Genomic DNA, 16823 nt, shown 5'->3' with positions numbered 1-16823 from the left:
ACAAGAGTGGGACTCAAGTTTCTGGCACCATGACATTTTTTGGACAAAGCCAGGAGATTAGCAGAGGGCAATCACATGATCACCGATTGCCTCAGCAGCCACTGATCAGCTGCAGTCTTCAAACTGTGTCCGAACAGGAAGAGATTTTATCCTTCTGGCTCGGACAGAATTTGATCAGCTGCAGCCCTCTGTGTCTGCTGATTGCCAGCAGCAGTCATGTGAGCTCCCTAGCTGGAAAAGAAAGCAGGCATCTGAATGGAAAGTATATGATATGCAGTGAGCTGCAGTGCTATGCACCAGGGCTGTGGAGTCGAAGCCCATTTTGGTGGAGTCGGAGTCAGAGGTTTGGCTTGCCGACTCCACCGCCCTGGTATGAGGGAGTTGGAGTTGTGGTCATGGAAATTGAGTCGTTGGAGGTTTGGCTTACCAACTCCACAGCCCGGCTATGCACAGCCAGTACAAAATGTACAAAGTTTTATCTGATAAACCATGAAGGCGATCAAGATAGCCTCAAAATCATGGATCTGGAACCCCAATAACAGGGCTCTGTAGCAATGACCTGAGTGGAGCAGAGGTGTGAAAGCTCTGTGACCGCTCCATCACTGGGACTGACAGCGCTTGGCTATTTCTGGCAGTCCCATAGGCAATGAATGAAGGAGGAGGAGGATGAGCAGCTCTGCTCCGCTCCACACAACTCAAGACGTGGCTGCAAAGCTGCATTCAAAAGGCTCCCGAGCCCCGATCTGGAAATTGAGGGTCACAGCCGTTGGACTACCAGTGAGCAGCAAGTTATACCCTATCCTATTTAGAAAAACTCTTTAACCCCCTTTCCTACATTGGACGTAATAGTCCGTCCATGTGGCCTGGGACCTAAGTCCCAAGGACGGAATATTACGTCTCACACAATCAGCGGCACTCACGGGGGGAGCGCTGCTGATCGCGGCCGGGTGTCAGCTGATTATCACAGCTAACACCTGACACAATGTGTCAGGGGCGGTCAGGGACCGCCCCCCGGCACATTAACCCCTGGCACACTGCGATCAAACATGATCGTAGTGTACCGGGGCATAGGAGAGAAGCGTGCAGGGAGGGGGGTCCCCCCGTGCTTCCCTGCGACCCCCGGAGCAGCGCGATGTGTTGCGTCGCTCCGAGGGTCCTCCTCCCTGCAGGCCCCCGGCTCCAAAATGGCCGTGGGGGCCTTCGGGGTCCTGCAGGGAGGCGGCTTCCTCACTGCCTGCTGAGAGCAGGCATGAGGAAGCCTGCAGCAGCGCCTGTCAGATCGCTGATCTGACACAGAGCTGTTCTAAGTGTCAGATCGGCGATCTGACAAAAGACAGTGATGTCCCCCCGGGACAATATAATAAAGTAAAATAAAAAAAAACACACGTAAAGATAATTAAAAAAAAAAAAAATAAATAAATATTCCCTAATAAATTATTTTTTTTCTAAAAAAAACAAAAATCCAACAATAAAAAGTACACATATTTAGTATTGCCGCGTCCGTAACGACCCGCCCTATAAAACTGTCCCACTAGTTAACCCCTTTAGTGAAACCCTTAAAAAAACAAAAAAAAACCAATGCTTTATCATCATACTGCCGAACAAAAAGTAGAATAACGCACGATCAAAAAGACAGATATGAATAAACATGAAACCGCTGAAAACGTTATCTTGTCCCGCAAAAAACGAGCCGCCATACAGCATCATCAGCGGAAAAATAAAAAAGTTATAGCTCACAGAATAAAGCGATGCAAAAATAATTATTTTTTATATAAAAAAATTTTTATTGCATAAAAGCGCCAAAACAAACAAAAAAAAACAAAACATAAATGAGGTATCGCTGTAATCGTACTGACCCGAAGAATAAAACAGCTTAATAAATTTTACCGCATGCGGAGCAGTGTAAACGCACCCCCCAAAAGAAATTCATGAATTGCTGGTTTTTGTTCATTCTGCGCCCCAAAAATCGGAATAAAAAGTGATCAAAAAATGTCACATGCCCGAAAATAGTACCAATAAAAACGTCAACTCGTCCCGCAAAAAATAAGACCACACATGACTCTGTGGGTCAAAATAAGGAAAAATTATAGCTCTCAAAATGTGGTGATGCAAAAACTATTTTTACAATAAAAAGCATCTTTTAGCGTGTGACAGCTGCCAAACATAAAAACCCACTAAAAATAGTAAATCAAACCCTCCTTTATCACCCTTTTAGTTAGGGAAAAATAATAAAATTAAAAATATCTATTTATTTTCATTTTCCTATTAGGGTTAGGGGTGTGTTGGGGTTAGGTTGGAGTTAGAATTGGGGGGTTTCCACTGTTTGGGCACATCATGGGCTCTCCAAACGCAACATGGCGTCTGATCTCAATTCCAGCCCAAAAAGTCAAACGGCGCTGCTTCCCTTCCAAGCTCTGCCATGCGCCCAAATAGTGGTTTACCCCCACATATGGGGTATCAGCGTACTCAGGAGAAATTGCACAGTAACTTTTGGGGTCCTGTTTCCCTTGGGAAAATAAAAATTGGGGGTGAAAAGATCATTTTTGTGGAAAAAAATATGATTTTTTAATTGTACAGCTGTACGTTATAAACTTCTGTGAAGCCCTTGGGGGTTCAAAGTTCTCACCACTCATCTAGATAAGTTCCTTGGGGGTCTAGTTTTCAAAATGGGGTCACTTGTGGGGGGTTTCCACTGTTTAGGCACATCAGGGGCTCTCCAAACGTGACATGGCGCCCGATCTCAATTCCAGCAAATTGTGTTGAAAAAGTCAAACGGCGCTCGTTCCCTTCCGAGCTCTGCCATGCGCCGAAGCAGTGGTTCCCCCCCCCCACATATCAGGTATCAGCATACTCAGATTTCACAATAACTTTTGCAGTCCAATTTCTCCTGTTACCCTTGGTAAAATAAAAAAAATTGGACCTGAAATAATTTTTTTTGTGAAAAAAAGTTAAACGTTCATTTTTTTTAAACATTCAAAAAATTCATGTGAAGCACCTGAAGGGTTAATAAACTTCTTGAATGTGGTTTTGAGCACCTTGAGGGGTGCAGTTTTTAGAATGGTGTCACTTTTGGGTATTTTCTATCATACAGACCCCTCAAAGTGACTTCATTTTATTTTTAGGGAGCACATCACATTTGGTGTTGTAAGGCTGTGTGCCCATGTTGCGTTTTTTTAAGAGTTTTTGATGCGTATTTCGGGGTCAAACCGCATCAAAAACGCTTAAGAATCCCATTCATTTTAATGCATTTTGGCCTTTTTGTGCCAATGGATGCGTTTTTTACCGCTAAGGAAACGCTTAGCGGTAAAAAACGCAGCATGTTCATTAATTTCCGCTTAGGCCCACGTTTTTGGTTATTTTCCTATAGTCCAAAAGATGCGCAGAAAAAACGCATCAAAAACGCTCGTTTTTTTGCGCAAAAATCATGGAAAAAAACCGCGCGTTTTCTGGAAAGGAGACCCGTTTCCTGAGCGTTTAAAAACGCTACTGTGGGCACAGCCTAAAAATGAGAAATCGCTGGTCAACTTTTAACCCTTAGAGCTTCCTAACAAAAAAAAATTTTGGTTCCAAAATTGTGCTGATGTAAAGTAAACATGTGGGAAATGTTACTTATGTTTTTTTGTGTGCCATATCTCTGTGATTTAAGGGCATAAAAAGTTGGAAAACTGCGGAATTTTCAAAATTTTCGCCAAGTTTCCGTTTTTTTCACAAATAAACACAAGTTATATCAATGAAATTTTACCACTAACATGAAGTACAAAATGTCACGAGAAAACAATGTCAGAATCACCGGGATCCATGGAAGCATTCCAGAGTTATTACCTAATAAAGGGACAGTGGTCAGAATTGTAAAAATTGGCCTGGGCATTAACGTGCAAACCACCCTTGGGAGTAAAGGGGTTAAAGTTATTTTTTATTTCTGGCTTGCATTTAAAGAGCAATAATTCTGTGGACTGATGTATCAAAGGAGTTAAGCAGCTGAAATATGAGGGAAATTCAATCAGGTGTCATGGGGGGTCTAGTTGTGTATTATGGCTGAGCTCCAACAGCTATGTCGAAGATAAATGACCAGTTCCCACAAGATCATTACAACAGATATATCAGTCTTAGTACAGGAACAAGCATCACTTCATGAAGAAACATGTTACAGGATGCTTGGATACTAAGGGGTTAATACTCGTGACGCAATTCATCAGTCTGAGGAGCACCTTTGTTTCCTGCCATAGGCATGTTTAAATGGACTAATGAGCAGGTGGCAGCTTTACTGAGGGATGAGCAATATACGGATTAGAGATATCACTGGGTAGTTTTGATTTAGATATGCGGCACTAACCCAAAATTATATCATGTCTTGTCACTTGTCAGTACAAGATTGATGGGGGTGCAACACCCGGCACCAATGCTAATTAGCTGTTCCCGGCCAGATGTGATCAGCTGTGGTGCTGCGCAGCGGTCATGGACAGGTACTGCACATCCACCCCTATTTGAATAAAATCCTAAAAAACCAACCAAGAATAAGATAAAAATACATGGGAGAAAAATAAACACAATTAAAAATAATAAATATGATAAATAAGAAATGAAAATGAAAAATGAACTAGAAATAATATCAGAAAGTAAAATAATAATGTGTGAGGTCAGTAAGATAAAAGGCCAGGTAGGAGGATATGGCAATGATATAAATATTAACATACAAATACTGTAGGTTCACAATATTCACAATTCAAATTATGACCCACATAAATGGTCAAAAAGATAAAGTGACTCTCCCCCGACGAAGGGCGCCGATCCAAAACGCGCGTCGGGGAGTGCTCCGCACAACTCATGGTCTGCCTAACTGCTCACTCAGGTATTCACCTTTTTAATCTTTTTGGCCATTTTGTTTTGTCTGCATTGAGTGTCTCATGATTTATGACACTCACACCACACTATCTGTTACATTGCTGACCTTTTGGTCTCCTTTCTATTAGTGTATTTATTGTGTAGTGTTTGTATGTGGGTCATAATGTGTCCTATTTGTTTTTAGTGGCCGAATAGCAGTATCTCTAGGAGTGGACTACCATATATATATTTTTATATATACAATATTGTGAACATATTTGTATGTTAATATTTATATATATCATTGCCATTCCTTAAGGCCCCGTCACACTAAGCAACTCACCAGCGATCCCGACACCGATATGAAGGTGTCAGGATCGCTGGTAAGTCGCTATGTGATCGCTGGTGAGCTGTCACACAGACAGCTTCACCAGCGATCAGCACAGCGATGCCGAGCGCCCGGCATCACTGGCTATCGCTGTAGAAAATAGAATTAAAATAAAAAATATAGTAATTCTCACCTTCCGACGTCCCGTTTAGCCATCCCGCCTCTCTCCACGCTCCGGTCCCAGTGATCCTTTGCACGAATGACCGCGAGATGTCACGGTCTCGAGGGATAACAAAGTCTCGCGGTCATTCGTGCAAAGGATCACTGGGACCGGAGCATGGAGAGAGGCCGGAAGACTGCGCGGGACATCGGAAGGTGAGAATAACTATATTTTTTATTTTTTTTTATTATTTTTTTTACACCTGATCGCTGGTCTCCCGCTGTCACACACAGCGATGCGTGCTGGCCAGCGGGAGACCAGCGACCAAAGAAATGTCCAGAGATTTCTTCCAGCGATCAGCGATAACGGCAGGGGGGCCGCTCGCTGATCGCTGTCACACACAGCGATCTCGCTGGTGAGATCGCTTTTACGTCACAAAAGTTGTGACTCAGCAGCGATCTCGCTACCGAGATTGCTTAGTGAGACGGGGCCATTAGGCAGCTCTTTAAATACACTGCTCCAAAAAATAAAGGGAACACTAAGATACCACATCGTAGATATCACTGAATGAAATATTGCAGCTGCAAATCTTTGTTCATTACATAATGGCATGCGTTGAGAAAAAGAAAACATAAAAATGATCAATGTAAATCAAAATTGATATCCCATGGAGGTCTAGATTTGGAAGCATACTCAAAATCAAAGTGGAAAATCAAATTACAGGCTTATCCAACTTCAGTAGAAATGCCTCAAGACAAGGAAATGATGCTCAGTAGTGTGTGTGTGGTCTCCACATGCCTGTATGACTTCCCTACGACACCTGGGCATGCTACTGATGAGTCGGCGGATGTTGTCAGGAGGGATCTTCTCCCAGACCTGGACTAAAGCATCCGCCAACTCCTGGACTGTCTGTGGCGCAACGTGACGTTGGTGGATGGAGTGAGACATGATGTCCCAGATGTGTTCAATCGGATTCAGATCTGGGGAACAGGCGGGCCAGTCCATAGCTTCAATGCCTTCATCTTGCAGAAACTACTAATACACTCCAGTCACATGAGGTTTGGCATTGTCCTGCATTAGGAGGAACCCAGGGCCAACCGCACCAGCATATGGTCTCACAAGGGGTCTGAGGATCTCACCTCGGTACCTAATGGCAGTCAGGCTACCTCTGGTGAGCACATGGAGGGCTGTGCGGCCCTCCAAAGAAATGCCACCACACACCATTCAGGCAGCAAATCGCTCTCCACGGCGTCTCCAGACTCTGTGATTGTGTCACATGTGCTCAGTGTGAACCTGCTTTCATCTGTGATGAGCACAGGCCGCCAGTGGCGAATTTGCCAATCCTGGTGTTCCGTGGCAAACGCCAAGCGTCCTGCATGGTGTTGGGCTGTGAGCACAACCCCCATCTGTGGACGTCGGGCACTAAGACCATCCTCATGGAGTCTGTTTCTAATCTTTTGTGCAGACACATGCACATTTGTGGCCTGCTGGAGGTCATTTTTCAGGGCTCTGGCAGTGCTCCTCCTGTTCCTCCTTGCACAAAGGCTGAGGTAGCAGTCCTGCTGCTGGGTTGTTGCCCTCCTACGGCCCCCTCCACATCTCCTGGTAGCTCCTCCAGCCTCTGGACACTACGCTGACACACACAGCAAACCTTATTGCCACAGCTCACATTGATGTGCCATCCTGTATGAGCTGCACTACCTGAGCCACTTGTGTGGGTTGTAGAGTCCGTCTCATGCTTCCACGAGTGTGAAAGCACAACCAACATTCAAAAGTGACCAAAACATCAGTCAGAAAGCATTAGTACTGAGATGTGGTCTGTGGTCCCCACCTGCAGAACAACTCCTTTATTGAGTGTGTCTTGATAATTGCCAACAATTTCCATCTGTTGACTACTCCATTTGCACAATAGCATGTGAAATTGATTGTCCATCAGTGTTGCTTCCTAAGTGGACAGTTTGATTTCACAGAAGTTTGATTTACTTGGAGTTATATTCTGTTGTTTAAGTGTTCCCTTTATTTTTTTGAGCCATGTATATATAAAACATTTATTTTTTTTTGTGTGTGGACACCCTTACGTATTTGCACCTATTTGCCAATTTTTTTGTATTAATAAAGGCATTTTTATTTAAATTTTCCTACCTGTCCTTTTATCTTACTGACCTCACACATTATTATTTTACTTTCTTATATTATTTCTATTTCATTTTTTATTTTTCATTTTTATATTTTCATTTCTTATTATATTTTTTCTTATTGTATTTATTTTTCTCCCATGTATTTTTATCTTATTCTTGGTGGTGTTTTTAGGATTTCATTCTGAATGGTCTGCCATTCAATTGTTTCTGGACAGAAACCCTTTATTATTAGTTTTTATAAATATTGGGGCATTTTATTTATTTAATTTTATAACCAATTTATTCCCGTAAATATTTCTTGGTTTTATGTCCTTTGCTTGGTTTTATTCCCTATTCGAATAAATAGTGGTGTATCTGCAGTACTCTGCTACAGCCATTATGCAGCTGTTGGAGCAGTACTATTCCACACCAAAACTAAGCATAACTGACCATCACCAGCACAAGAACTAACTGATCGGCTGGGGTGCTGGTGCCGCACACCCACTGAGCTGGTATTCTATCCTAAGGGCAGTCCATCAATATTGAAGTGCCAACTACCCCTTAAATTGACTATTATGCAATAAAACTAACAAATGCATTACAATGAATTAGTGATGAGCGCAATTGCTCGTTACTCGAGTTTGTCTAGGGTGCCCAGGCATGCACAGAGTATCCAGGGTGCTCGAGTGACATGTTCGAGTCCCTGCAGCCGCATGTTTCACGGCTGTTAGACAGCACAGCCACAAAACATGCGGAGATTGCACATGCTTTTCAGGCAATCCCCGAATGATTTGTGGCTGTGCTGTCTAAGGGTACCATTACATTTAGCGATACACCAGCGATTCCAACCACGATACGACCTGGTCAGGATAGCTGGTGCATCGCTAAATGGTCGCTAGTGAGCTGCCAAACAGGCAGATCTCGCCAGCGACATAGCAGCGGTCGGCGGTCGTTACTTACCGGTCAAATGCAGCGATGAAGACGTCCTCCCGCCCACGTTCACGCGTCACTCGTCGGCACCAGCAGGAAGCGGCCGACGAGAAACGGTCCAGGACGTTCTCGCGCGATCAGCGATAACCAGCGGGGGAGCCGGTCGGAGGTAAGTATCACACATAGCAATATCGCTAGCAATATCGCTGCTGCGTCACAAAATCGGCGATGCTTAAGCGATATCGCTAGCCATCTCGCTGTGTGTAACAGGGGCTTAAGAGCCGTGAAACATGCGGATGCGGGGACTTGATCACCCGCAATACTAGGTGCATACCAGCACAATCTAGGCAAACGCGACTGAAGTGCACTTGCGCTCATCACAAAGCATTGAAGATGAAACCTCTACCTCATCATAATGGCTCTTAGCAAAGAGCAGGGCACAGAGCTCTCCATACAAAGCAGCTTTGTTCGCATGCTGCCCATGCTTGGCTAGCTTTTCCATGTAACTTTGAGCAAGTTTGAAGGTTTCTTCTCCCAGGTGGTATTTGCAGTTTCCGTTTCTAACATGCAACAACCTAGAAAGAAATTAAAAGACAATTATATTTACAAGAAACTAAAGATCATAAAATGCCATAATGGGATAAATGCACTATAAAGATCTTATTTACACACAGCTACTAGATCTATACACACAAACTGTATGTGGGGCTAACACATGTCTTATCAGAGAGGCTGTAATGAGAAGAGGAGCTGGTGAAGCATGCCTGTTACCTGGGAAGCTTGCGAAGATGCTGCCTAGTGAGCAGGACTACTAGGAATTATTCATTAAGGAGTCTGAAAGACCCGCTAATGAATGGTTACAATTGGAAGCTCGGCTTACTTTTCTCTTTCACAGGACTTTTCATACTCTAAATTAGTAACTGTAGATGAATAGAAAATAAAAATCGAAAATACCTGACACAGCACTCCACCGCACGGAACCAATGGAGCATTTCATTGTGAAGGGTACAGAGCTGTAGGCAGGACAGAAACACCTTTTCAGCATCACCATACCAACCGGCGTCTGAAAGAAAACCACCTACAAAGCAAGATTTAAAAAAAAAAAAACAAAAAAAAAAAAACACACATTGGCGATTATAGTTTGGTCTTGAAATTTAGAAAGTTTAAAAAATAAAAAATACAGACAGTTAAAAATAACCTTTGGAAAGAGTAACTGACTATAAAAATGGACATTATTTGAGCTACACAAGTTGTATCATGAAACCTTAACATTTTGAACTTGTATGAACCCTTTAGAGCCAGAATGACAAAAAACCTCTACTAAATAAATAATAATAATGATAATATACATATACACACATATACACTAGTAGAATACCTGCGTTATTGTAGCTAAAATAAAATTTTTAGTATCACCCTGAAATTGACAGAGTGGTAGAGTAAAAAAATTTTCCCCCCACTTTAAATTTTTATTATTTTAGCAATTTACTAATTTGTTGTAACATTGATGTGAACAACAACTTTGTTTTTAATTTCAACATTTTTATTTATTTTACATATTCAATACATATTATAACATAGCCACATTAAGGATAAGCAACCCATAAACACTAATGTATACAGTAAAGTAAAGGGTTTAAGGAACATGTGGACAATCGCAAAAACATAACCATAGACACAGAAAAGCGATCAAAAAAAGTCCAAAAGACTAGATAATTCAAAAGATAAAACATTGAATCTTTATTGAAATATGACCAAGGTACAGGGAAAGTGAAAACAAGTCAAACATGACCATGGTAGCACAAGGGCGACAAAGTGGGGCATACATTGGGCTTGTGGACAGTGTAGGGGAAAACAAGTTGCTTAGGCATTGTTATGTTGGCAACATTGAAAATATAGCACCCATCCCCAAGATACACATATTATAAATACCACCCAACAGGATATATTAATATAAAGACACTAAGTCAAGGTATACACATCTTTACCTGTTGGAATGGGAGATGGAGGTCCACCCAAGTATGACCCCCCCAACGCACGTTTCGGCAACTGGCCTTTCTCAAGAGAAAGAGAAAGGCCAGTTGCCGAAACGTGCGTTGGGGGGGGGGGGGTCATACTTGGGTGGACCTCCATCTCCCATTACAACAGATAAAGATGTGTATACCTTGACTTAGTGTCTTTATATTAATATATCCTGTTGGGTGGTATTTATAATATGTGTATCTTGGGGATGGGTGCTATATTTTCAATGTTGCCAACATAACAATGCCTAAGCAACTTGTTTTCCCCTACACTGTCCACAAGCCCAATGTATGCCCCACTTTGTCGCCCTTGTGCTACCATGGTCATGTTTGACTTGTTTTCACTTTCCCTGTACCTTGGTCATATTTCAATAAAGATTCAATGTTTTATCTTTTGAATTATCTAGTCTTTTGGACTTTTTTTGATCGCTTTTCTTTTCTGTGTCTATATTCAATACATATTATGTAGTATAAACTATCAACTATTTTTTTAACTTTTTTTTTTAATAATAAAAAATGAAAATATATGCACCTTACATAAACATATAAAACATTTACACCCAATTAACAACATAGTGCAACTCGTCCCCCCCCTCCCTCCAGTGTAATCTATAAGTAGTTCACGGACAAAAGAGTAATATTGGTTTACAGTTAAACAACTATCTATTGTAGTGCTTTTTGTTTCTGGTTTTACCTTCAGGTGCATATATGAAAAGATTTTTGGGGTTACCCACTATAGAGCAAGCAACGTACAACTGTCCATGTGAAAAACATTGGCTCTCCAAATTAATGCCGGCTACTTTAACCCTTCACAACCCAGCCTATTTTGACCTTAATGACCTGACCATTTTTTTTGCAATTCTGACCAGAGTACCTTTATGAGGTAATAACTCAGGAACGCTTCAACGGATCCCAGCGATTCTGAGATAGTTTTTTCGTGACATATTGGGCTTCATGTAAATGGTAAACTTAGGTCAATAATTTTTTCGTTTATTTGTGAAAAAAATTGGAAATTTGGCAAAAATTGTTGAAAATTTCACAATTTTCAAATTTTGATTTTGTTAAACCAGAGCGTTATGTGACACAAAATTGTTAATAAATAACATTTCCCACATGTCTACATTACATCAGCACAATTTTGGAAACAAAATATATTTTTTTTAGGAAGTTAAGGGTTAAAATTTGACCAGCGATATCTCATTTTTACAACAAAATTTACAAAACCATATTTCTTAGGGACCACCTCACATTTGAAGTCACTTTGGAGGGGTCAATATGACAGAAAATACCAAAAGTGACACCATTCTAAAAACTGCACCCCTCAAGCTGATCAAAACTACGTTCAAGAAGATTATTAACCCTTCAGGTGCTTCACAGGAATTAAAGCAACGTGAAAGGAAAAAAATGGTCATTTTAATTTCTCCAACAAAAATGTTCTTTTAGCATCAATTTTCTCATTTTCACACGGGCAACAGGAAAAAGTGGATCCTAAAATTTGCTGGGCAACTTCTCCTGAGTACACCCATACCTTATATGTGGTCATAAACCACTGTTTGGGCGCATGGAAGGGCTCGGAAGGGAAGGAGCGCCATTTGACTTTTTGAATGGAAAATTATCTCCAATCGATAGCGGACACCATGTCGAATATGGAAAACCCCTGTGTGCCTAAATATTGCAACTTCCCCACAAGTGACCCCATTTTGGAAGTTACACTCTCCAAGGAACTTATCTAGATGTGTTGTGAGAACTTTGAACCCCCAAGTGTTTCACTAAAGTTGATAGTGCAGAGCCGTGAAAATAAAAAATATTTTTTTTTTTCCACAAAAATGATTTTTTAGCCCACAATTTTTTTTATTTTCACAAGGTTACAAGAAAAAAATTGGACCTCAAAAGTTGTTCAATTTGTCCTGAGTACCCCAATACCCCAAACGTGGGGGGGACCACTGTTTGGGCACACATCGGTGCTCAAAAGGGAAGAAGTGCCGTTTTGGAATGCAGACTTTGATGGAATAGTCTGCAGAGCCCTTGATGTGCCTAAACAATGGAAACCTCCCATAAAAGACCCTATTTGGGAAACTAGACCACCCAAGGAGCTTATCTAGATGTGTGGTGAGCACTTTGAACCAATGAGTGCTTCACAGAAGTTTATAACGCAGAGCTGTGAAAATAAATAATTTTTTTTCCACAAAAATGATTTTTTAGCCCTCAATTTTTGATTTTCCCAAGGATAACAGGAGAAAGTAGACCCCCAAAGCTGTTGTGCAATTTTTCCTGAGTACGGTGATGCTCCATATGTTGGGGTAAACCACTGTTTGGGCACACGTCGGGGCTCAGAAGGCAGGGAGAACCGCTTGACTTTTTGAACGCAAAATTGTCTAGAATCAATGGTGGCGCCATGTCGTGTTTGGAGAGCCTCTGATGTGCCTAAACAGTGGAAAACCCTGAATTTTAACTCCAACCCTAACCCCAACACACCCTTAACCCTAATCCCAACCCTAACTCCAATACACCACTAACCCTAATCCCAACCATAACCCTAATCCCCACCCTAAACCTAATTACAACCCTAATTCTAACCCTAACCGAAAAATGAAAATAAATACTTTTTTTATTTTATTATTTTTCCCTATCTAAGGGGGTGATAAAGGGCGGGTCTATTTACTATTTTTTTTATTTAGATCACTGTGATAGGGTGCATCACAGTGACCAAAATGAACCAATAGGAAAAATCTGCAGTGCGCCCGCCATTTTTTTTAACCGGAAGATGGCGGTGCCCATGGGGGAAGGCCTGGAGACGGAGGGACACCGGGAGCGACACCGGGTGGGGGGGTTTCAGATGGCGGGGGAAGCAGAGGACAGGATGGAGGGGAGGAAATACTGACAGCGGCGGCGGATTGCGGTCTACAGCCATGGCCGATGATATTGCAGCATCGGCCATGGCTGGATTGTACTATTTCACCAAGTTTCATTGGTGAAATATTACAATTGCTCTGATTGGCTGTTGAAAGTGAAACAGCCAATGAGTGATCGTAGCCACGGGGGGGGGGGGGGGGGGGGGGGTCAAAATACAGGTCCTCCTGTACCTGCAGGTCTGGTGACATTTCAGTGACCCCGGTCACCCGACCCGTAGGAACGCAGTCTCGCCATGACGCCACGTCGGATTTGCACGGACTTTCATGACGCCTACGTGGTGTCACAGGTCGGGAAGGGATTAAGTGACTGACCTTGTGCTTTCTTTATAGTCATAGCAAATGCAAGTCGGATTGGGAACTGCAAACTTTAAAATTGAAGGGTATGTTGCTTGGTAGCAAATGAATACGCGAGATTGAAAACATTTGCTCCCTTAGAGCTTCCCTTAAGAAAAGTGGCTTCATTAACATTGGGCATGAGACTCTGCAGCCCTCACACAGTATTACTATGACCTGAAGGAGCTCACATCTCAGTAATGAAAACCGCCTCACAGGCAGACTTGTCTAGTTGCCCATAGCAACCAATCAGAGCTCAGCTTTCTCTTTACCTCAGCAGCTTCAGTGATGAAAGCTCCCAGTATAGTAAGCAATAATGACAATCTTAATACGAGGCATTTTCCGCCTGACCAATGATGCTGCTCAGTAATGTTCGTCCGTGTGCGGAGGGTTCATCCATCTGAGTGTGTTTGCATGTGTGTGCGTGCGCTGGTGTGCATGTGGTATTTATGGGGTGGTGTTTGTGATGTGTGTGTCTAGAGTGGTCTGGTGTGTTGTGGTGTGTTGTGGCTTTTATGTGGTGTTGTGCTTGTGGGTTGGTGTGTGTGTGCTGTCTGTGTGATGTTTGTATGGTGTTTGTGAAATGTTTATGTGTTGTGTGTGCTGGTGCGGCCCCTTTAGCAGCGACTCTTTGGCGCCGTTGCTATAATCCATCCCTGTCATTCACAACTGTTGTTTTCCCCTCAGCACTTTTACTTTCACCTTCACATTTCCCCATTATATGTATAGGGCCTAGCTTCGGGGGCCCCAATCTTATGACGTGGGGACACTAGCAAGATTTAACATGTGCAGTATTCTGCTCCTGTGGGTGGAGAGGGGGCATGCCAAATTTCACCCAAATCAGGCAAGAACTGTGGATTTGTATAGAATGGGCTACTACAGTTTTATATAGATATTTATCCAATAGATCAGCTTGTGTCTGAATGAGGAAAACAGTAATCAGATTGGTAGCATGAGAACGGCAACAGTAAACTGAAAGCTGAAGTACCATATAGCCACCATATAAAATCATTATTGAAGGGGTTCTCTTGTGTTTTTCAATGTATAAAGTTGTAAAATATTTGTAAAAGCAAGTTATTTTGCAATCTACTTGTTATTAAGAATCTTATCCATTCTGAAAAAATGATAGTATTTGTTATTTTATTCTTTTCTGCTTGGTGCCTAGGTTACAGGCCCTCCCTTGCAGTCTATCAGCAGCGGCTGGTTCCCGAGGCAAAAAACCGCATGGAGTTCTCAAGCTTGTAAATACTGCTGTGAAGCTGGCAGGATCGCTGGTCTGGCTAACTTTAATACATCTGATCTTCCAATTCGGCAGAGGTAAATCTGCCACAGCTTGCAGCCTGGAGAGTGCACAGTTCGGGCGAGCGCGCAATCATGCTGCTGGTCCAAAATGCCAAAGCATCAGGAGCAAGCCTGGAGGCGCACAGAGACTGTGCTCCTTAATAGAAGTTGAGACAAACCCTTTAATACGAGATTTTAGTAGAAAAGAAAGCAAGACTGCTTACCAAGAACAAAGCCGATCTGGATTGCCTTTTCTTTAACATGAGCATCAGACTCTGCTATATATGAGCAACGTCGGCTAAAAGAATACGCCAACACAGAGGCTACTTTAACACCATGGTCCATTAAAGCCTGAAAGCAGTGATGGAGTAAATGTCTGGAGAGAACAAACATTGCAATAGAGACTTTAAAAAAAGAACATTATTTTCAATTAAACACACACACAGAACTGAAAAACTGGTTACATTTTCAATCCCTAACAAGCAATTGAATCATTTCTATTTACAGGGGTTTTCTCATAGGTGACCACCCTTTTCATAATCCAGGTGATTGCTGCAGGTTTCACGGCTAGCATCCCTGGGCAGCTGTAGCAAGTCAGGCATTTTCCTACAGTGATATCAATGGTCAGCCACTCAGATGAATGACAGTCCTTTCAATGCATGAATGGCTCCAATTCGCTAGAACTTTCAAGTAGCCACAATAAGAAGGCTGGAAGACTGATTCATAACCATTGGTGCAGTAATATACGTATAGTCCTCATGATTGACGGGGAGACACATGAAGAACAAAGCAATTTCCCAATGAAGGCCAACTCACCTTTTATCTAATGCACGTAATACTTTTGCAAAAACTTCCAATTCACAGAACTCACTTCCAAGCTGGCAAAGTCTTCCTTGTTGATATAACTAAAATAAAACAAAAATAGCAGCTTTAGCGAGAATTATATTTAAGAAGTACAAAGTATTTCTGGATAGTAGACCACACTGATGTGTCAGTAAACATATGGTACAAATATTGGAAGCTCAGTTATCTCCAAGTGCACGTTCAGACAGGAGTATAAGGCTGTCTGCACACGCTGCGGATTCCGCTGCGTTTCCGCAGCGGTTTTGGCCGCTGCGGACACGCAGCAGTTTTAGCTGCGGTGTACAGTACCATTCATTTGAATGGGAAAAAAAAAAACGCTGTGCTGACGCTGCGGAAAAAAACGCGCGGATTTGTTGCGGTTTTGAATCCGCAGAAAGAATTGCATGTCAATTCTTTCTGCGGAAACCGCTGCGGGTTCCTATCTCCACCATTGTGGAGATAGTGAATCCGCAGGACAAAACCGCAGGCAAAACCGCAGATAATCCGCAGGTCTTTGGACCTGCGGATTATCTGCGGTTTTTGCAAAATCCGTGCGGATTAATCCGCAGCGGATTCCGCAGCGTGTGCACGTACCCTTAGGGTATGTTCATACGTTGCAGATTTGCCTGTTGAATTTTCTGCACAGAATCTGCACCTCTTGGCAGAAAACACAAGTAAAAATCCACACGTTTTTGATGCGGATTTGTATATGTTATTTAACAAAAAAAAAGATTTGTGATGTCATTTCTGGTCCAACCTCCTCTTTTACATTTGTCCAACCCACACTGCATTACACACACACAGATAGACAGATTTATAGATATATCTATGGATAGATATATCTATCCCATAGGTATATCTATCCATAGGTCTATCTATCTATGGATAGATATAGATAGATAAATAATAGCAAGGCCAATGTTTATTAATGAACAATATGTTTAATTCTGAAAAAGAAAAAAAAAAACGGGAAAAAACGGCATGGGCTTCAGCGCAATTTTCTGCACCAGAGAGGGAAAGCCAACGGCCAAGGGCCAATATTTGTAGCCTGGGAAAGGGATAATACCCATGGCCCCT

At 42.3% G+C, this 16823-nt stretch overlaps 1 protein-coding gene across 2 annotated transcripts in view; it reads right to left on the bottom strand.

Annotated features, from left to right (window-relative positions):
- APPBP2 (amyloid beta precursor protein binding protein 2) overlaps nt 1–16823 on the bottom strand; it is a 131046-nt gene that overhangs the window by 15405 nt on the left and 98818 nt on the right. For both annotated transcript variants that reach the window (XM_073573350.1, XM_073573341.1), the window contains exons 2-5: nt 15720–15808; nt 15128–15279; nt 9311–9434; nt 8763–8931 (exon numbers count right to left, since the gene is read on the bottom strand). In XM_073573350.1, coding sequence (XP_073429451.1) covers nt 8763–8931; nt 9311–9434; nt 15128–15248 — 414 coding nt within the window. In that variant the 5' untranslated portion in view covers nt 15249–15279; nt 15720–15808. The remainder of the gene's footprint in view (nt 1–8762; nt 8932–9310; nt 9435–15127; nt 15280–15719; nt 15809–16823) is intronic.

This window comes from Dendrobates tinctorius, unplaced genomic scaffold (assembly GCF_039654945.1).
Source record: "Dendrobates tinctorius isolate UK_male_01 unplaced genomic scaffold, ASM3965494v1 ptg000007l, whole genome shotgun sequence".
NCBI lineage: Eukaryota > Metazoa > Chordata > Amphibia > Anura > Dendrobatidae > Dendrobates > Dendrobates tinctorius.
Note: the sequence above shows the minus strand (reverse complement) of the source record. Positions and strands in the feature narration are given on the sequence as shown.